The 21,500-nt window shown below is 43.6% G+C and overlaps 2 protein-coding genes across 8 annotated transcripts; one reads left to right on the top strand and one right to left on the bottom strand.

The window, feature by feature from the left end:
* Positions 1-146: 146 nt before the first annotated feature.
* plaat1 (phospholipase A and acyltransferase 1) lies at positions 147-7,022 on the bottom strand. Of its 5 annotated transcripts, none has more exons than XM_059034288.1 (5): positions 6,726-6,860; positions 4,762-4,835; positions 3,566-3,704; positions 2,908-3,176; positions 148-1,034 (listed from the first exon to the last, which is right to left on the bottom strand). In XM_059034288.1, the coding sequence occupies exons 3-5, from the start codon at positions 3,702-3,704 to the stop codon at positions 933-935; spliced, it is 510 nt and encodes a 169-aa protein (XP_058890271.1). In that variant the 5' UTR covers positions 4,762-4,835; positions 6,726-6,860; the 3' UTR covers positions 148-932. The 5 variants fall into 5 exon arrangements, with proteins under 5 accessions (XP_033884177.3, XP_058890271.1, XP_058890272.1 ...); XM_059034289.1 differs by lacking the exon at positions 6,726-6,860 and adding an exon at positions 5,726-5,755; XM_034028285.3 differs by lacking the exon at positions 6,726-6,860 and adding an exon at positions 6,888-7,022 and having other exon boundaries at positions 149-1,034.
* On the top strand, positions 6,910-10,883 carry LOC117416856 (DNA-directed RNA polymerases I, II, and III subunit RPABC3). 3 transcript variants are annotated; one of them, XM_059034291.1, is made up of 6 exons: positions 6,910-7,008; positions 8,865-8,948; positions 9,076-9,159; positions 9,598-9,691; positions 9,962-10,045; positions 10,494-10,883. In XM_059034291.1, exons 2-6 carry the CDS (start codon positions 8,876-8,878, stop codon positions 10,609-10,611), a joined length of 453 nt encoding a protein of 150 aa, XP_058890274.1. In that variant the 5' UTR covers positions 6,910-7,008; positions 8,865-8,875; the 3' UTR covers positions 10,612-10,883. The 3 variants fall into 3 exon arrangements, with proteins under 3 accessions (XP_058890274.1, XP_033884178.1, XP_058890273.1); XM_034028287.3 differs by lacking the exon at positions 6,910-7,008 and adding an exon at positions 7,582-7,798; XM_059034290.1 differs by lacking the exon at positions 6,910-7,008 and adding an exon at positions 8,194-8,308.
* The last annotated feature ends 10,617 nt before the right edge of the window (positions 10,884-21,500 follow it).

Raw genomic sequence — 21,500 nt, 5'->3', positions numbered from 1 at the left:
GCAAATTTAAAATCCGTGGTTTTGTTGCATCAGTATTTAGAATAGTTGAGTTCATATGTTAATGTAACAGTCAAGATCTGAGACGGAAAGCAATCAGTGAGTGTTTATTTCAGGAAATAAATGAGATCTTATCATCACATAATAAAAAATACAAACCTGATAAATACACTATTAACCTGCTGAGGCCTGACACACTGGAAGTCCTTCAGTACATCAGCACCAAGTTAAAAAGACAGAATGCCTTTCCAGCAGTAACTTACACTGTGTGACTGTCTTAAGGTGAACCTGGCCTCATTCTGAATAAACCGGTCTCTTTACTCCACGTCCCTTAAGACAGGTCTGTTTACTGGCGCACACTAGGTTCAGGTTTCTGAGGTCGTGCAGGCCAAGGTGCGCCACCAAAAGCACAGGCACATTTACTAAGCTTTTGCAAAGTTTGCCCTGGTTCGTTTCTTAACAAAACAAACTGGCGCTCTGGCATGACAGCTTTAATTAAATCACACACACACACACTCACACACACACAGGTGTGTATTGTACAGACACTGGTTTAATACTGCCTGCACTCTCACTTTAAAACAGCTATGTATATGTTTCACTGCAGACTAGAAGGGACACTTCACATTTGCCTCGTTTAAATGCACAGGAATCTAATTGGATGTTTTCTATCTATATATCCTGCAGTTTTGAGATGGAATTAGGTAGCTGGAAGAGGTTCAGGAGCACCGATTCATTCAAACCTGACTGAGTTTGGCAAGTAAACTCCGAACGTTTGTTTTTGGATGCGAAAACGATCCATTGCAAATGGGTTGATTCCCTGCGCATGTAAACGCAGTACTGGTTTCCAGTGGATTCCAGGAGTGTGTTGTTGAGCTGGTTCCCAGTCCTGAGCTCTGATCACTCTACCCTCACTCCAGTGGGGTCTGCTCCTCTCAGAAGTGCCTCTGTCTGGATCGGTTGTGGAGCAGCCCCAGCAGAGAGACAGCACTGGCAGCCGCTGACGCAAAGCTGATTGCCCCGATCGCCCGTGATGCCTAGGAGGGAAACAGTGACATACCTGAGCTATATATATATATATATATATATATATATATATATATATATATATATATATATATATATACAGTACTGTGCAAAAGTTTTAGGCAGGTGTGAAATAATGCTGTAAAGTAAGAATCCATATTTGGTGTGACCACCCTTTGCCTTCAAAACAGCATCAATTCTTCTAGGTACACTTGCACACAGTTTTTGAAGGAACTCGGCAGGTAGGTTGGCTCAAACATCTTGGAGAACTAACCACAGTTCTTCTGTGGATTTAGGCAGCCTCAGTTGCTTCTCTCTCTTCATGTAATCCCAGACAGACTCGATGATGTTGAGATCAGGGCTCTGTGGGGGCCATACCATCACTTCCAGGACTCCTTGTTCTTCTTTACGCTGAAGATAGTTCTTAATGACTTTCGCTGTATGTTTGGGGTCGTTGTCATGCTGCAGAATAAATTTGGGGCCAATCAGATGCCTCCCTGTTGGTATTGCATGATGGATAAGTATCTGCCTGTACTTCTCAGCATTGAGGAGACCATTAATTCTGACCAAATCCCCAACTCCATTTGCAGAAATGCAGCCCCAAACTTGCAAGGAACCTCCACCATGCTTCACTGTTGCCTGCAGACACTCATTCGTGTACCGCTCTCCAACCTTCGGCGAATAAAGTCGCTTGGCCTTGTTTCCACGTCGGAGATATGGCTTTTTGGCCGCAAGTCTTCCATGAAGGCCACTTCTGACCAGACTTCTCCGGACAGTAGATGGGTGTACCAGGGTCCCACTGTTTTCTGCCAATTCTGAGCTGATGGCACTGCTGGACATCTTCCGATTGCGAAGGGAACTAAGCATGATGTGACTTTCATCTGCTGCAGTAAGTTTCCTTGGCCGACCACTGCGTCTACGGTCCTCAACGTTGCCCGTTTCTTTGTGCTTCTTCAAAAGAGCTTGGACAGCACATCTGGAAACCCCTGTCTGCCTTGAAATTTCTGCCTGGAGAGACCTTGCTGATGCAGTATAACTACCTTGTGTCTTGTTGCTGTGCTCAGTCTTGCCATGGTGTATGACTTTTGACAGTAAACTGTCTTCAGCATCCTCACCTTGTTAGCTGAGTTTGGCTGTTCCTCACTCAGTTTTATTCCTCCTACACAGCTGTTTCTGTTTCAGTTAATGATTGTGTTTCAACCTACATATTGAATTGATGATCATTAGCACCTGTTTGGTATAATTGTTTAATCATACACCTGACTATATGCCTACAAAATCCCTGACTTTGTGCAAGTGTACCTAGAAGAATTGATGCTGTTTTGAAGGCAAAGGGTGGTCACACCAAATATGGATTTCATTTAGATTTTTCTTCTGTTCACTCACTTTGCATTTAGTTAATTGATAAATATAATCTATTAACATGTCTATTTTTGAAAGCATTCTTACTTTACAGCATTTTTTCACACCTGCCTAAAACTTTTGCACAGTACTGTATATATATATATATATATATATATATATATATATATATATATATATATAATCTGGCTCTGCATCGTGGATGGAATACACTTCAACATAATAGGAGCACAACCAACCTGAATGTTCAGTTTGGAATCCTGATACGTCCATCTTAAATCTGGGTCATTGTTCACCTTTTCCACAAATGCATTTGGAGTTGGCAATGTTTGACCCAAACTCAATTTTGGCCAAATTGTGACCTGAGATACTGGAACTGTTAGGGCTACACAAAGAAATGTCATTTTCTACATTTCTCTGAAAGATTCCAGGTGTAAACCATGAATTCACAGCTGGAGAGCTGACAAGCCAATAGGAATGCTAGGTGACTATGGTGCGCCCAGTCAGATGGTCTTTACTTGCCTGGTCAGACACGCCCTCCCCGTAGCGCAGCAGGGTAACGAAGTGCTCGCAGTTGTTGCCGAGCAGGTCATACGACACTTCCTGTCCAATGAGGAACTCCGCCCGGGCGATGATGTCACAGACAGGCAGGGGCGTGTACTTGTCGTCGTACTTGTTGCTGATTTGATACGAGTCACTGCCGACCACTTCCTTGAGGAGCTGCATGCGGACCAGGGCCTTCCTACTGAACACAGACTTGGCGCTGGAGAAAGGGGCAGCCTGGCCTTCATCTACGAGACAGGACGGGAACAAAATAATTCAAGCACATAGTTCAACTTTCTAGATAAACATTTCGACAAGTGTCTTTAACTTTCTATGAATCTGACCTCTGCTTTTCTATCCCGTTACCAACCTGAGAAGTCTCTGCCTGCATTGAGCACCTGACCAGCAGTGGCCAATGGGCATGAGGTGAACTATCTCCAGCTGTCCTTCCTCCCCAAAGAGCAGCACTCGAACCATGCTCGCATGGCTCACTGCAAGACAGTGCTTGAATTTTCAGAGCCAACGCTGCCATTTTATAATTGAGTGTTTAAAGCTCAAGTGTCTAAAAGACCATCCAGGTACTTTTATCTGTAGCCACTCCCACCCCACCTTGCTCTCACTCAGCCTCCACACTCACCCACAGGCGTGATGTTGATGACATAGCCGTCCCCCAGGTACAGTGCCCAGTGCTGATAGGCCGGCCGGAAGATCTCAATCAGGTCCCCGGGCTGGGGGTTCCCAGGGTTCTCAGCAGTGAAGGTATCATTGGAGGCCATCTGCAGTGGAGAGGACAAGAGAATCAGGAAGCGCAGAGAATACACACAGCTCCCACCAGGCTGAGAAGGGAACTGCAGAGTTTGTGGAGCCATGGTTTTCAGTGAAGTTATCGCACAGGAGTGGTATTGGCCGTGGTCTGTGTTACAGAGTGTACAGATTATACTGTAAGAATGCAAGGCTGGTAGGAGAATTGCAGTACCAGGAGCCATTGAACCACTAGAACAGCAAGGCCCAATGAATTGTCTCATGCAAGACTTGCCTTTCTCAACTGAAATCTGGTTTGTATAATGTGTGTATGTAGCTGCATGTGACGGTGGCTGCACAATAGAAGGCCAATTAGAACAAAAAACAGGAGTGCTTTCTTAGTCGTAACCTAAGCAGCTTACAGAACAAATCATTCCACAGCAAAAGGGCAGCAGCCTGGGTGGACAGCTCCCTGGGACTTACAGACAGGAGGCATTCATTCAAGAGCTGGAGCCCCGGCACATACAACGACTGCAGATCCATTGGGCAAGAGAAGCACCGGTAGTTCTTTCCACAAAAAAAAACGCCAGCCTGCTGCTTCAGTCTCTTTCTAAGACAGGTAATACTGTTTCTGTAAGGATCCCTACCCCTGGGTGAGGCCCTCAGTCCCTCTGCCTCTCCGCTCTCCGCAGTCCCAGCTAAATATAGCTAGCCAGTCATTGCCAAAGACTTCAACACACACACATGCACAGGATTTAAAGTGACAACAGTCAACAGGCTAGAAAGAACACTCATTTATGAAGCCAGATTTACTAACCCTAAGCTTCTCACTAAGCTTTTGCTGCAACATAATCCCCCTTTGTTTCTGCAATAAGAACAAACTCAAACTCAGGAAGTGTAGAAAACGAAAGAAAAAAGTGAATTATGCAAAAATGTGAACCATAAACCACATGTGTACATCTTGATTAAATAGTCTCTCTGTTTGTTTGTGTATCTATATCTGAACCAGTAGGACGCCTCTGATCAGTGTGTACCTCTAAATCAATAAAGGGGCGAGGGATTAACAGCAGTACGAGGTTTGTACAGACTCACCGTGGCGATTCCTCTGTCTCTCCTGTGTGCTTCATAAAGCAGTCTCTATGCACAAGCGTGCCGCGCGTCACTCTCTGCAGAAGACAAGCCAACAAGGGGTTATCAGAATTAAGACAAGACGAGGCAGGCAGACACAGACAGACACACGGCCAGACAGGCAGGTTACACAGACAGACACACTGCCAGACACACTGCCAGACAGGCAGGTTACACAGACAGACACACTGCCAGACAGGCAGGTTACACAGACAGACACACTGCCAGACAGACAGGTTACACAGACAGACACACTGCCAGACAGGCAGGTTACACAGACAGACACACTGCCAGACAGACAAGTTACACAGACAGACACACTGCCAGACAGGCAGGTTACACAGACAGACACACTGCCAGACAGGCAGGTTACACAGACAGACACACGGCCAGACAGGCAGGTTACACAGACAGACACACGGCCAGACAGGCAGGTTACACAGACAGACACACGGCCAGACAGGCAGGTTACACAGACAGACAGCCCAAATTTCTAGTAGTGACAAGCAAAATTCTGCGACAGGGCAGGACAGAAACACAGTTCCAGCTGTGTTGTTGGCACCTGATCTTTATTGCAGGGATGCTGCTGGTAGCATATAGACAGCATCCTTGACCCAAATAGTGTACGATCAAGGGCGGCAGTGTTAGGCAGAAAGATTTATAGGGCATTCATTCAAAGTGTAGGATGGGTTCAGATCATTCTCAACACACTGTGTATCAGAGAGAGAGAGAGAGAGAGAGAGAGAGAGAGAGAGAGAGAGAGAGAGAGAGAGAGAGAGAGAGAGAGAGAGAGAGAGAGAGAGAGAGAGAGAGAGAGAGAGAGAGAGAGAGAGAGAGAGAGAGATTGTACCCACAGGTCTGACTACTCCAGGCTGTGAAGTATCTGTCACCAGGACAAACTGTGTATTCTGTAGTGTTAGCGCCTCACCTTCAAGCAGTGTGCAGAGCAGAGTCTCTGAAAGCAGCTGCTCTGTCTGTGTGTTTAAAAGCCCTACCTTCTCATTGAGAGGAACAGACCCTTTATGAAAGGGCCAGTGTTTCCAGAGTTTGCTGGAAAGCTAGAGAGAGAGACAATGCCTGCCTTTTTAATATCAGCAAAAAAAAAGCGAAAAGTGGACCAAGAACCAGACAATAGCACTTAGCACATGCGGAAACTGACAGAACTTCCCTGGAGCTGTGCAGGGGGTCAAAAACAGACGTAGAGGGGACTCCAGACAGATTGTACAGCAAAGCGACAAGGGCTTTATTCTTTATGGTCACCGTGCTGTCACCAGGCCTACTAGACTATACACCATAGAAATCTGGATTTGATACCAGCCAGGTTAGATTATAAAGTGATGAGACAGAGAAAGCACTGACTGTCGGCTAGATTGCAGGTCCTGAAAACCTGTTTCATGATTTATACTGAGAGTGAATGGGTGCTGCTTCTTCTCACTGTGTTGGTATACTGATAAAAATATAGAACTGAACCTAATTGAATATGTTTTGTATGATTTGTAAAATTATTTAGAGAGTGTATTTAGATTTATGAGCTGGCTTGACCAGCTTGTTTGGCTATAACACTCACAGAATGTTGAACCAAATTCAAATAATAATAAGTAATATATATATATATATATATATATATATATATATATATATATATATATATATATATATATATATATATATATACACACAGAGAATTCAGATGCAGACAAACAGAAAGATGAACGGTATTTAACATATGTAGCCCACACACTACGTACCATAAATGAACACAATAATAAAATAAATAGATAACTCATAGTAATAGTACTACAATACTGTTTAAGTAGGTAAAATAAAAATAAGACAAAAACAAACAAACAAAAAAAAAACTAACAAACACGGATTCATTACACATTACGCTGTTTTACGATTCTTTATCGCTAAACACCACAACCTACCCTTTCAACAATAACGATTCCAGTGTGAAGCGTATTGAAAATGATTTAATAACAACCGAATTTTGTATTTAGTGAAACACAATCAGAATGCTTTTGCATTCATATTTTACAAAGGGACAGTCTTTACCGCCACTTAACACAGTGCGGTCCTGTAGTACTTACAACCTGGGAGGTGTGGCCGATTTCTCGCCCTTCATCACCCTGGCATCGGGACAGTTCAACAGGTCCTCCCGATTTGGCAGGAGAGACCACCTTGTGTCAGACTTCTGTGAACAGACCTCGGGTACGATACACCGCGCGATTAATTAATGAATTATTTTCTGCACAGGGGAAAAGGTCAGAACCTGCGAGAGCTAAGCAGATCGACTACTGCCTGTAGTACTGACCAGAGAGGCTTTGTTTGCGAGGACAGTGGGACAGTCAGCTGTGCAAACTACAGTCCAGTTAGTACAAAGGGTGCATACAACACAGGACACAGTTGTACAAAACAGCAAAACCACTTCATCAGCACGACCTGGCTATTGCACTAGCAGCCATCACAAAACACAGCTCCGCTTCATCACCTGAGCAACTTCAAAGCACAGTACCTGCCAAGTGTTGTCACAGCAACCGACGAACAGTTGCTATAGAAACAACACAGCCCTGCTCGGCCTGTCTTCTATCTTTGGACAGACCGAGAAGCCTAGCCCGTTGGTGGTCAAAAATAAATGATGCGATGTAATGATAATTTTAAACATTGTGTTATAGTTTGTTAACAGTGAGGGTGTTGTATTTGTTTATTTTAGTAGAAAGAGAGCCTGTTTCAGTCTAGTCTCGCACCAATGAGTTTCGTTTCGGTACTACATCATTTTGATCATTTTGGGGCAAATCTTCCTAAACTAAAGATAGCGATGGCGGCTTCACTTGTAGACTACACCCGGAAGCAGACGTTGGGCCGCCCGGGGAGAGTTGAGAGGTCAGCGGTTGCCCACGTTGGGAGTTAGCGGTGATTGATAAACTGTTCAGTAGATACTGCACGATTGATATACCATTTATATTGACGACGAGCAGAACTGGGATACAGACGAACTAAGGTACATTCACCAGGACTCGTATTTATTTATTTATGTATTTATTATTTTCCTCTTGTCGAACCCAGCGACAAAGGCAGAGAAAGCGTACGGCACGCCAGTATTTCGGGTTGCATTTTTGACTCAGTAAATCGGTACATATCGATAGCGCGCCGTAAGATGTATGCATTTTGTGTTTTAGATCACATTACACATTCCAGAACGTTTTTAAACGTTGAAATAAGGATTATTTTTGAGGTGTAGTTTATTCAGCACCGTGTGTGTTGTGCTTACGTTGCGCGTTGCTGTGGGACCAGAGAAACAAAACAAAATTAAACTAAAGAAACGCCATGGGGCTGCAGCTTGAGCAAGCCTGCAAGCCTGAGCTTTACAGCTTTATTAAAATATATGTTGTCACCCGGTGTTGGAGGGCAGTCTATGGGCCAGCTCTGTCAGGAGCTTTTCATAAAGAAATGCAATTTGCATCTTTGATCGTGAAAGGAAGCTGGCATTGTGTTGTTTAACTACAGCAGTGTAAGTAACCGTGTTTAATAATAACTGCAGTTTCCACCTCTCCTGAACAAAGTGACTATTCTAGCATTTACTAAATACTGCCGCCTTCTTCTTCATAATATTTTGACAATTCTTTTTTTTAAGTAACTCCAATACCTGTTTTTTCAATTTTATTTTTTAAATACAGTAACCCTTCACTACTTTGAGCTAATAGATATATATATATATAGAGAGAGAGAGATAATAATTATATCCATACATACATATGCTACAGGCCAAAAGCAACACGTGATTTGCTGAACAACTAGGGGTCAGGGATTTTAGAGCAAGCCGTCACACCAGAGCAGTGCTACCCAAAAGACAACCCATTTAGTGCCATTGCTGAGTGACTGGGTTTCCTGAAATGTGACTGCCAGTACTGGTACAGTATTAAATGTAATGTTGTCCTTGGCAGCCCATCACTAGAAACCTATTTTCACGAGTAAAATGAGAAAATGTCACACCCAGACATTCCACATTGGAAGTAAATGGATTATATTATGATTGAAACTGTGTAACCAGGTTCTTCTCTCCACAGACTGAGCGGACATGGCAGGGATCCTGTTTGAGGATATCTTCGACGTGAAGGACATCGACCCAGATGGGATGAAGTTTGAGAGAGGTAAGGGTCGAGGCTGTTTGAGAGAGGTAAGGGTCGAGGCTGTTTGAGAGAGGTGGAAGTCAAGTCTACTGTGCTGAGTGCTGCGCCTCTCTCTCAGTGTTGATAATCAGCTGATTCTGCTTCTCAGTTTCGCGGCTGCACTGTGAAAGCGAATCCTTCAAGATGGACCTGATCCTCGACATCAACATCCAGATCTACCCCGTCGACTTGGGTAAGAGACAGAGGCACAGACCCAAAGACATTTACCTGTTAACCCTAACCCTAACCCTGCCCCGTCGACTTGGGTAAGAGACAGAGGCACAGACCCAAAGACATTTACCTGTTAACCCTAACCCTAACCCTGCCCCGTCGACTTGGGTAAGAGACAGAGGCACTGACCTAAAGACATTTACCTGTTAACCCTAACGCTAACCCTGCCCCGTCGACTTGGGTAAGAGACAGAGGCGCTGTGACCCAAAGACATTTACCTGTTAACCCTAACCCTAACCCTGCCCCGTCGACTTGGGTAAGAGACAGAGGCGCTGTGACCCAAAGACATTTACCTGTTAACCCTAAAAAAAACGTAACAATAAAGATAGTATAAAAAAGCACTTTAATGTAATGGCTTTTACTGGACAAGAATTCTGTTAACACCGCGTCTGTCTCTCAGGTGACAAGTTCCGCCTGGTGATTGCTAGTACCCTTTACGAGGACGGCACCCCTGATGATGGGGAATACAACCCCACTGATGACCGGCCCTCAAGGTACCGCATGAAACTTGAGCTGGGGGACTGGGAGGCAGTGGGACCTAGTGGTTAGATTTGGTTACATAGTCTAAATCCTGCTCTGTGCAACAAAACCATTTCAGTATTTTAATATCGAAAGCAGGTTTGGACTTGTATGATCAGCAATGCACGCTCAGAATAAAACAGTGTTTTGTGGGGATCTGTGTAAATCGTTAATGCTAGACAGTTGTATAACTTTTAATTGGATCTCGAGCGCACTAATCCCGGAGCGTTGTGTTCCGCGTGCAGGGCGGACCAGTTTGACTACGTGATGTATGGGAAGGTGTATAAGATCGAAGGGGACGAGACCTCGACAGAAGCTGCAACACGCCTGTGAGTATCAGCCCCTCTCTCTGCTGCAGAGCCAAAGACAGACACAAAGAATAAAGTGAATGGGTCGGCAGGAGAGTGAAATCCTTTAATTCGGACGTGAACTGCAAATAGGCGCATGGCCTTATACATTGGTTTCACCTGGGGGCTAAGATCTGTGTATTGCTATACTGTACACCAGCAAGTTAAAATGTGATAGCAGCATTGATAAGGACCAGATCTCGTGTATTAGCACATTCCAGTTACAGAAGCGATTGCATCTGTTTGCATAGTCATACATTAACTCTTTGCCAGAAGACACTAGCTTATAAGAGACTGCCCTCAGTGGCTTTCTTGTATTACCTGGGAGTAACAAAAATAGCAATATCTAACTAACAAACACATTTACACACGCATGGATACACATGCTGGCTCTCCTCCTAATAGCCTGAGTGTGTGTCTCTCCTCACAGCTCTGCCTATGTCTCCTATGGGGGTCTCCTGATGCGACTGCAGGGCGATGCCAACAACCTGCATGGGTTCGAGGTGGACTCCCGAGTCTACCTGCTCATGAAGAAACTGGCCTTCTAGAGACTGGCAGTCCCTGCGCGGCCCTGGGTTCAATCAGAGACACACTAGCTCTCTCTCACACACACAATATCTTCGCATGGGGGTGAAGAGAGTGTCTGGGCAGGACCTTTCTTCACACAAGACCTCCTGGAAATGAAACAGAACTGACTAATAGAGGGACGAGGTGAAGCTTTCCGAACAGCTGCCTGGACCCCCTCCGCTCCACCGTCCCCTGATGTTTCTAGGTTGTATGCTGCCACTGAGGTGTAAATAAAAAGACAACTTTTTAAGTATTTCATCCTGGCTTTGTTTTTAATAACACACGAAATGGCTAATCAAAGAAAAAAAAATTAAAACCGGTCTACTGCATTATTATTATTATTATTATTATTATTATTATTATCACAGTTGTATACAAAAAATACATAAAGAATTACAGTACAATTAAGAGCAAAATACAATGAATTCAGTCCTAATAAGAGCAAATATAAAACACAGTACAATTTGATATCGGGGCACTATATGCTATATAGTCCAGAAGGGAAGAGTTGAGTTTTACAGGTGTTGTTTGAAGAGGTGAGTCTTGAGGAGGTGCCGGAAGGTGGTCAGGGACTGGGCAGTCCTGACATCCGTAGGAAGGTCGTTCCACCACTACAGGGCGAGGGAGGCAGGGGAGCATAGTAGAGATACAGCCAGTCTTCTACTGCAGGCAGAGTGGAGCGGTCGGGTGGGGGTGTAGGGAGAGATGAGGGTCTGGAGGTAGCTGGGTGTAGTCTGGTCAAGGCATCGATAGGAGAGGACAAGAGTTTTGAACTGGATGCGAGCGCCAGTGGAATGAGTGGAGTAGTGAAGCAGCGTGGGAGAAGCAAGCAGCAGAGTTCTGGATGAGCTGGAGCAGACGGGTGGCGGACGCAGGGAGGCCAGCCAGGAGGGAGTTGCAGTAGTCTAGGCGGGAGAGTACCAGAGGCCTGGACGAGGAGTTACGTGGAGTAGTTGGTGAGGAAGGGTCGGATTCTTCGTATGTTGCTCAGGAAGAATCGGCAGGTGCGTGCTAGAATGGAGATGTGCTGGGAGTAGGAGAGGCAGGGGGCCAGGATTACTACGAGGTTCTTGGCTGAGGAGGAGAGAGAACGTGGTAGATTCCAGAGGAATGGATGAGGAAGATTTATAAAATGTTGTTTCCCATCTTGAACAAAGATCCATACGCGAGGCTCTGTTCAGAGCTAATCTTATATTCTAGTAGAGCTGTAGTGATGATAGAACCTAATGTGCATTACATGTGAAGAAACTTTGTACAGGTACAGTATGACACACCTTGTAAAGAACTAGACGTGCTGGTGTAAGTTTATGTCAAACAGCCACAAGAAATGCTTTGCAGAATCAATACCCTCGCCATATCAATGCAAAGCATTATCTCTAGTGCAAAGTTTACAGTTTTCTTTGTTAAAAGTATTGCAGAACAAGAAAGTTGCAAAGAAAGTGTGCACGTAGAAGCTGTCAAGTCAAAGTATTGAATGATTCATGTAAAGTGGTGTGACATGCATGCTTTATACTTCAATTAAGTGTGTCTCATGCATAATTATAAGAAGTGCAGGGCAGCCTAAATGAAGCAAATTACAGCAAGAAAAGTTTGTGTTTTACATATACAGCATACGCCTGCTATGTCTTGTAGGGTGTGTGTATATCTTGATTTTTTGCTTTTGCAGCTAAATAGATACGTTAATTTGACATAGCGAGAGTTGGAGAATAATTTAATAGTTTAATATCCAAGTTTAAAAATACAATTTTATTGAAGCTGAATAAATTAAACCACGAAAAACTGTGCGTATCTGCGGCAGACAGAAAAGACGTCACCAGGTCACGCATCCACGGGCTTAAGAGTCTGCACAGCCGCGCAGCTTCTCAAGAGGTACTGCGCTGGAGTAGCCGCGGCTCAAAACAATAGACGAGCGTTGAGATACAATCCTCACTCCATGTGCTACTGCCACCTAGTCAGGGGGTGTGAATCGCCTTCGAGTCATGTCATTTATTATCTAATGAATTACATGCTAGCTAGGCAAAGTAAAACAGAAATAAAGTTTGACACAGTTCAACAATAAAATATATATGCGTGCATGTTTTAGTTGTGTACGTATACATTCTAACTTAATTTCCACGTATTATGTGCATTTGTAAGTATGTTTTACATGTGTATTTTTGTCAAAGCACACATTTAATGTAGATTGGAAACCTGTGTAAAATCATTTGTAAATATGAAAATCTACACAATAAAACTTTTTTTTTTTACAGTTTTAATACAAAGGGAACTTCGATTGCATCCACTACTTCTGCGATTAGAATTTTGGTTCTCAATTTTGGTTCTGCTCAGAACGGTTGTTCATCTGCCAAAGCTGTCAACGCTCCGTCTGCACAGACCATGGCGTTACGCGCAGACTCCCGTCTGCAATTTAGCCGGCAAAAAAGTGGGTGCGTTCACAGAGATCATTCTGCACAGATTCTGTGCAGAATCTGACCAATTTAGCCAATGATCTTCTATGAATTAGTGAGATTCTGCACAGAATTACAGCATTACATTTTTTTTCCAGACAGTGGATTTAAAAGTGACAGGCGATAGAGACACAGAAAATAACGAGTGAATTACCCGATCGCTCTCAATAATATCTACTTCCAAAGATTCATTTTAAAAGCAATAACGTGTGTGTTTTTTTTTTACATATGGTAGCGATGTTAATTACTTAAACTACTTGAAGACGAGCCGGGCTGCATAATCGATACAATCCACTCCACAGGGCACTGCAGCATGTGCAACATAATCTACTCTTTTAACAGTGATGTCAAATCCACTTACCAGCCAATCTACTTCGAATTTCATCACCTAGTACTCTAGCATGCAAAGGACAACACTTACAGCAAAATATGATGCACTGGAATCTACTGTTGTGATCGGCTTCATGATTTAATAATGATATCGTAGGGTTTGTGATACTATACACTTTTTCACTTTGTTCAACCTTTGCACCAATAATCCTGTGTTTGCAATACTGTACACTGGACTACATCCCTGTAAGTAATGCACTATGTCATTAACATGTACACAATTAGAATCCTGTGTTTGCAATACTGTACACCGCACTACATCCTTGTAAGTAATGCACTATGTCATTAACATGTACACAATTAGAATCCTGTGTTTGCAATACTGTACACTGGACTACATCCCTGTAAGTAATGCACTATGTCATTAACATGTACACAGTTATGTGCAGACAGTGCAGGAAACCCATTGCACACAGATGGAGTTTCCTCGCTGTTGTGGCTTGGGCCTGGATCGACAGCAATATCTAAATGTCTGAAGGCTTCAAGGATTAAAGCACTGCAGACGCAGTTTTCTTTTTTGATGCAGCTTTTTCTGTTTCATCCATATCATTTAATAAGCTGCTGGTATGATCAGAGGGGTCAGCAGTGTCTCCTCCCTCACTACAAGAACAGCACCATTGAAACTCTCGCAAGCCTCTCACTCATTCCCCTGACTGAGCAAAGCAGGCGGGTACAGTCACAATCATTGCTAAGATTCCACTGGGATCTCATTGACTACAGCAAATGGGAACAGAAAGCATTTCACAAAGGCAGTGAACAGTGCCTGTACTTAGGAGTAGCAGAGTGGCTGTTATCCTCTCCCATTCCCCCTGCCCTTTAGTTCACCTTGGCATGCAGTGCCCACTGGTGTCAAAAATGGCGTAACTGCTGTCTTTGAATTTGAACTTTCACGGATGAAATCTGTTGATGTAGATCATTATTTTTAGATTTTTTTTTCTTCCAAAACCTGAAGTGAATGTACTTTATACTACGCAGGTCAAGAGCAACTGTGCAATAAAACGAATAAAGCAAGTGTGTTCCTTTTGTAATTATCCAGCAACAGGGGTGCAAGTGTGAGTCAAGTATTTTTCTATCAACATTTGCTTTGAAAGAAATCGCACAGTGTGCAAACGGCCCTGGGTTTCAAAACCTATAAAGCACTCAGAATACTTGTATATTTAAGGGACCCTACAGCACATGCAGCTCAGTTTAACGAGGACCTGTTTAGTATTCATGTAAGATACAAAGCTGCTTCCTTTGCTCTGGTGTGAGAGCAGGTTAGTAATCTGGTTCACTTGTCAAAGTCTGTGCACCCCTTTGCTGAATCGGACTGATACACTAGCACCACCTACTGGAGAGAAATAATAAGTCCCTAAAAATGTGTGCATTTTAAATATTTTACGTTTACTAAAAGTAACACCAGAATGTGTACAGACACAGCTTTAAGTTTTGAGAAAATTACATTTTGAAAAAAATATCTTACTGCAGCACAGGTAAGTGTTGAGTAGCCCTGTATTTCTTGTGATCGCCTCATGGTGGCACTGCTTCCTCGCAGATCACAGTGTGAGGTAGCTCCCTGCAATTCACTCAGTAACCTTACATAAAATACAGTAACACATCTGTGTGTATATCAGCATCATAACATCTTCCATCAAAAAGTAATACACATAACAGCCCTCAAAGCTGTCCTAATCATGAATGGTGCAGTGCTGATGTAATAGCAGTGGAACTGGAGTCATTACCCTCTACTTACTCTCTGTCTCTCACTCCCTGCTTTTATTCCATTTGATACATCTGTAATATAATGCCATTTTATTTTACATTCTATAACTTAGTTAACTGTCACAAGAGAAAAATGATATCGCCCTTGGCCTTTTGAGAAATACACATATGTGCCAAAAAACCTTTGAAGAGCACTGCTCTAGACAGATTGGCTACTTTATCCCAGCACTGACCTCACCAGACTGGAATTGCTATGGTCTGTTTGCCGGATTAATTGGATTCATTTCACAATCTGAAGGAGCATTAATCTAACTGTCCCGAGGTGCATGCCATCCCAACCACACTGGGATCTCTCTCTCTTCTCTCTCTCTCTCTCTCTCTCTCTCTCTCTCTCTCTCTCTCTCTCTCTCTCTCTCTCTCTCTCTCTCTCTCTCTCTCTCTCTCTCTCTCTCTCTCTCTCTCTCTCTCTGTCTGTCTCTGTCTCTGTCTCTGTCTCTGTCTCTGTCTCTGTCTCTGTCTCTGTCTCTCTCTCTCTCTCTCTCTCTCTCTCTCTCTCTCTCTCTCTCTCTCTCTCTCTCTCTCTGTCTCTGTCTCTGTCTCTGTCTCTGGGTTTTTATTGCAAGCGGTTGTGCGTGTCTCCTCTAATCTCCTCACTGTAAGCGAGCGAGCAGACCCCCCATATCTTCAAACAGTCCATCAGAACTAGGGAGACTAAAAGAGCCAAGGCAGACAAACACGAAAATGATCCTCTTGTTTCATACAGTGTGACTGAAGTTCTTCTGTTGGAAGCTGTGGATGAACTCAGATTGCTCTCAACAGGCCAGATGATCCATTTCACAGGGACTGTAATGCATCCCCTTAAAAGGGTGCAGATACCTTCTTACAAAAATATATTAATAGATGTTGGCTCATTGACTGCACTGGGCTCTTGTGGAGTATATCCTGCATTTTTTATTTTTTTTTTACTTTCTTTGCAGTGCGGTTTGGCCTGGAAAGATCACCTGTCGGTGGCTGAATGGTTTGGAAATGTTACTGCACAGCGAGGGAAAGGTCAGCTGTCAAGAAGGAACGCCCTATCTCTCTACCTCTGACACCCCTCTATGGACACCAGGACACAGCAAGCGAACAGGCCTAGAATGAAAAGCAGAGCCCCTTCTCTCGCTGAGTTTGTACTTTACAGACCCTAGCTGATAAATAGCACTTTACTAGAGCCTGCTGTTATCACACTGTGTGTCTCTTTACAGTGCAATATGCAATGTGTTGCTATAGTGCTTTCCATGTCGGGCATTCCAAGCAGAGCATTACAAATGAAACCCAGCAGAGAGATCAGTCCCACCAGCTCTCCAGACACACAATCTGTTTCATTAAAGACTGTACCACCTGATCAGATGGGACCGGTGAAGGCAGACCACTGGTACCAGTTTGACTGCTGATAGCGCTGTAGCAGCCTCGCAGGGACAGGTCTGTCCAGGGCAGGAGGGTTCCTCCATGGTGGTGGGTTTTCAACACATTCTCAATACTCTCCTTTTCTGAAAAGGCTTGCTTTGATCTTCCTGATGGACTTGCTTTATTAGTTTCAGAGCAGCATGCAGTTCAGTATATTATCAGCTCCTGACAAGGGAAACGGGATAGGCATCCTAGCAGTGTCTCCGTGATGATTGGTGCGTGACTGTGTACACTAACGCACTGCCAGTTTAACCAGAGTTCCATGAGTCCGGCACCAACGCCCAACCTCAATCCGCGTGAGAAAGCCTTCCTCCACAGCAGGAAAGAATGAGACTTTGCATTGAGATGGACTTACAGGATCAGCAGCCACAGGCTGGAGCAGCGCACAGCACAGCTGACAGAGGCCATCGCTGGCATAAAGACAATGCATTTAGTTTCACTCTTGTTTTGGGTACGCTCCTCGGTCACAGCTGTAGGATGTAAGCCAGAAGAGAGCAAGCTTTACTTCTTGCACATCTCCAAACAGCTTACATTAATATGCATGTGTGTGTCATGCATGTGTCACACACTACATGTGTCCTGACTAAACGTGTCTGTGATAAAATTCAGTAAAAACAGATACAGTTCAATATTAATTAGCAGACACCCTTATCCAAGGCGACTTACAATTGTTACAAGATATCACAGTATTTTTATATACAATTACATTATTTTTTTTACATACAATTACCCATTTATACAGTTGGGTTTTTACTGGAGCAATCTAGGTGAAGTACCTTGCTCAAGGGTACAGCAGCAGTGTCCCCACCGGGGGATTGAACCCACGACCCTCCAGTCAAGAGTCCAGAGCCCTAACCACTACTCCACACTGCTGCAATATACAGAACTTAGTTAACTGTCACCATTTATTAATATTGATACACAGTTCTGTGATTGTGAGTGCAGAACTCCATGCGTTAGCAATGGACTGACTCAGGTATTTTGTGGATCTTATATTTTTGTTATTAAGTGTTAAATAATGTAACAGAAGTGTGAGGGCAGTGTTGCTACAACGTAGTTTATGCTCCTGTATTTGTAAAACCAGTCCTCACTGTCACCTGCACTGTTTGGTTACCAGTCAGTGAATGTGAGAAAGGGGGGGTTGCTTTTTTCCTGTGAATTCTTGACCACTTGACTTACAGTTTCTTATAGTCGTACATTAGAATTCTGGTTGAGCATTCTGAAGCTATGTGGCCTGTATTCAATTAAAATGATAGCTGGATTGGAATCTTCAAAGAAATCCCAGCAGACTACTGAATGTTATTATTATTTGTTTATTTACCTTTATCCAAGGCGACTTACAGAGACTAGGGTGTGTGAACTATGCATCAGTTGCAGAGTCACTTACAACAACGTCTCACCCGAAAGACGGAGCACAAGGAGGTTAAGTGACTTGCTCAGGGTCACACAATGAGTCAGTGGCGGAGGTGGGATTTGAAGCGGACACCTCCTGGTTACAAGCCCATTGCTTTAACCACTGGACCACACAGCCTCCTGAATGTGTAAAAGAAACCATGCTTACACAATCCACAATCGAACCGAATCGAGGGAATGTGCGATACGTGTAAAACACTGGGTCTATTTCAGCTGCATGGGGATGCTTAAAGATACAGACACAGCTCAGCTGTGATGCTTACCCCCTCCTAACCACTGTGCAGTTACAAGCCATTCCACACATTCATGTACTGCTGTATCAGTAGAGGTACACAGTGTGCAGGAAATGAGTATGCATCAGAATATACAGGTATGAGTACGCATTAGAATGTACAGGTATGAGTACGCATCAGAATGTACAGGTATGAGTACGCATCAGAATGTTCAGGTATGAGTACGCATCAGAATGTACAGGTATGAGTACGCATCAGAATGTTCAGGTATGAGTACGCATCAGAATATACAGGTATGAGTACGCATCAGAATGTACAGGTATGAGTACGCATCAGAATGTTCAGGTATGAGTACGCATCAGAATATACAGGTATGAGTACGCATCAGAATGTACAGGTATGAGTACGCATCAGAATGTACAGTTATGAGTACGCATCAGAATATACAGGTATGAGTACGCATCAGAATATACAGATATGAGTACGCATCAGAATGTACAGGTATGAGTACGCATCAGAATGTTCAGGTATGAGTACGCATCAGAATGTTCAGGTATGAGTACGCATCAGAATATACAGGTATGAGTACGCATCAGAATGTACAGTTATGAGTACGCATCAGAATGTACAGGTATGAGTACGCATCAGAATATACAGGTATGAGTACGCATCAGAATGTACAGGTATGAGTACGCATCAGAATGTACAGGTATGAGTACGCATCAGAATGTACAGGTATGAGTATGCATCAGAATGTACAGGTATGAGTACGCATCAGAATGTACAGGTATGAGTACGCATCAGAATATACAGGTATGAGTACGCATCAGAATATACAGGTATGAGTACGCATCAGAATATACAGGTATGAGTACGCATCAGAATATACAGGTATGAGTACGCATCAGAATGTACAGGTATGAGTACGCATCAGAATATACAGGTATGAGTACGCATCAGAATATACAGGTATGAGTACGCATCAGAATGTACAGGTGCCAGCTCAGGTCAACGAGTCTCCTAGTTCTGATCGTTATTATTACAGTGAGGAGAATGCTATAGAAGTGAGTTATCAAACCTGAAATAATGTGCACGTTGTTATCCTAGCAATCCAAAGCAGGGCAGAGGGTTAAGGAGATTTTTTTTTTAAAGCTCAAGAAGTAGCATGTGCACAAGCTGAGTGACACCTGCAGAAATGAAGACAAACAGCATGTGCTGTGAGTGTGAGAGCAGCGTCCACAATGAGAAATTGAGTTTAGCACATTGCAGAAGTATATGTGGGCTGAAGTGACTGATTAGTAACTAACAGCGAGGGGCCACTGCAGGCTGGAGACAAGAAAACTGAACACAGGCAGACACACTGAGTGACTACTGCTGGCTTATATTTCATTGCAGCTTGTCAATACTACTTCTACCACTTCTACTATGACTAACCGTGTTACCAGAAAGAATACAATGAGGCTGTGTGATACAACATAACAGTTGATTCAAATAAGGCTTGAAACTCCAGGAACTTTTTACAGAAGTTAATTACAGTATGTTTGATAACAGTTTACTTTCATCTAAAATAAATGCACTTATTACTAAATACGGTTTTATATTTTGTTTTTCTGTGTGATTGTGCATAAAACTCAGAGTTCCTCAAGCAAAAAGGAAATGCAATTGCAACCTTTGTCCAACAGGTGTTGCTGTGTGGCAAGGTTAAATCCTATAAGAATTAAAGGATGAGATTAAATAACAAAGAGGAGGAGTCTGTTTGGAGTTCTTCGGTTATGTTGTTGGCGTGTTCACGTGATGGCGCTGCCCTGCCGTTGAACCGTGAGTGAGCGAGCGCGCGCGCGGAGCGGGGCGGGGGGTGTCTGGGGAGCTGTCGCCCCAGGGTGGCCTCCTTGTGACCTCAGAGAGACAGCAGCGGGGTGAAAAGTTTAGGGAGCTGTTTGCTGTAAACATACAGAATCCTGCTGCATCGAGGCGACTTGACCTGTCAGCAGAATTACAACTAAAAACAAGAACTGTGACAAGTCGAAACGTGCGGCTCTTTTTAATACGCAAAATCTCGATTTTCTTTTAGTTTTGTCAAAACCTCATACAGAGTTTTGCAATATGCAATCCTTTTGAAGCCCCAGGTGTAATATTTTGTATTACTAGGGGTTTGAAAGAGGACAAAGCACTGTACTGTGTGTACATGTTGTGTGTCAAAAAAGATTCAGGTTAAAGTATGGGTAAAGAACGATACCAGAGGGCAGGGCAGCATGGGACCATCATGATAAAGCATAGAGAAGCCAGGTCAGCAACAAGGCTGGGTAACCCATTCTATACCCTCACCACTCTCTGTGTGAAGTGTCTCCTTCCTTCTATACTGAGTCTATCTCTGGTCCTGGTTTCTGGTCTCACCAGTGCTTTACACAACCTCATAACTATCTTTGATTTTAATAAAGGTCATCATCACTGTTAAATAAATAGATTAGAAGTAATAATGAAAAAACAACCCTGGTATGTGTGCCCTCTCATTAAAACACGACTGCAGTAACAATACTTGAGCAACAGGTGTTACTGTGAAACAAGCAAAATCCCAAAAGGATTAAGTCTCAGCGGGGTTGACAGTAGCGAGGCAGATCCTTCTCGTTCGGCCCTTCCTCTTGTTGATGTCGCGATCATGTGGTCGAGGAGGGCGGGTCTGTTGGCGATGCCCTGCCGCTGAACCGTGAGTGAGCGAGGGGGCTGGAGAAATGCCAGACGGCGAGGGATGGGGGGGGCTGTGCCCCGGGGGTGGGGGGGGGGAGGTCTCCTTGTGGCCTCAAAAACAAGAAATGAGGTCAAAAGTTTAGGGACCTGTTTGCTGTAAATGTCTAATTGTCTCCCTGGCTTATGAACATGAGGAATAAGAGTCTCTTTCGGGCACATTGTCTACCACAGACTGATGATTTATTCCATAGGCATTGCTTTTCAAGGTTTACTGACTTTTACACAAAACAAGTAATACCAATACCGAGCGGTGAGTGAACACAACAGTGGAGGTTGAACCATATAGATCAGGTTTAAAAGACGAAAACTCCTACAGTGAACCATGCATTTGTGTTTTGTTTTGTAGTGATCAGGAGCATGTTATATAAACAAAGGGGGTGCTTGATGTCTGCCTGCTTCTGAATGTCAGTATGAATCTAACAGAAAACCATGTACTAGTGAATACCGAATAAACAGGCAATGTACCCCTGAAGTTGGTTTTCCTGGGTTAAAAGG

This window comes from Acipenser ruthenus, chromosome 12, assembly GCF_902713425.1.
Source record: "Acipenser ruthenus chromosome 12, fAciRut3.2 maternal haplotype, whole genome shotgun sequence".
NCBI classification, from domain to species: domain Eukaryota; kingdom Metazoa; phylum Chordata; class Actinopteri; order Acipenseriformes; family Acipenseridae; genus Acipenser; species Acipenser ruthenus.
This window is presented reverse-complemented; position numbering and strand designations above follow the sequence as displayed.

What these genes read in the sequence shown, in the direction of transcription:
- plaat1 (XM_034028284.3), bottom strand. Translation starts at nt 4,212, where the DNA reads ATGGATCTGCAGTCGTTGTATGTGCCGGGGCTCCAGCTCTTGAATGAA. An exon ending in CATCAACATCACGCCTGTGG is followed by an intron (nt 3,177 to 3,565) that starts GTGAGTGTGGAG and finishes CCTGTCTCGTAG; the next exon opens with ATGAAGGCCAGGCTGCCCCT. An exon ending in GGGAGGGCGTGTCTGACCAG is followed by an intron (nt 1,035 to 2,907) that starts GCAAGTAAAGAC and finishes TTTCCCTCCTAG; the next exon opens with GCATCACGGGCGATCGGGGC.
- LOC117416856 (XM_059034291.1), top strand. Translation starts at nt 8,876, where the DNA reads ATGGCAGGGATCCTGTTTGAGGATATCTTCGACGTGAAGGACATCGAC. An exon ending in GATCTACCCCGTCGACTTGG is followed by an intron (nt 9,160 to 9,597) that starts GTAAGAGACAGA and finishes TCTGTCTCTCAG; the next exon opens with GTGACAAGTTCCGCCTGGTG. An exon ending in ACAGAAGCTGCAACACGCCT is followed by an intron (nt 10,046 to 10,493) that starts GTGAGTATCAGC and finishes CTCTCCTCACAG; the next exon opens with CTCTGCCTATGTCTCCTATG.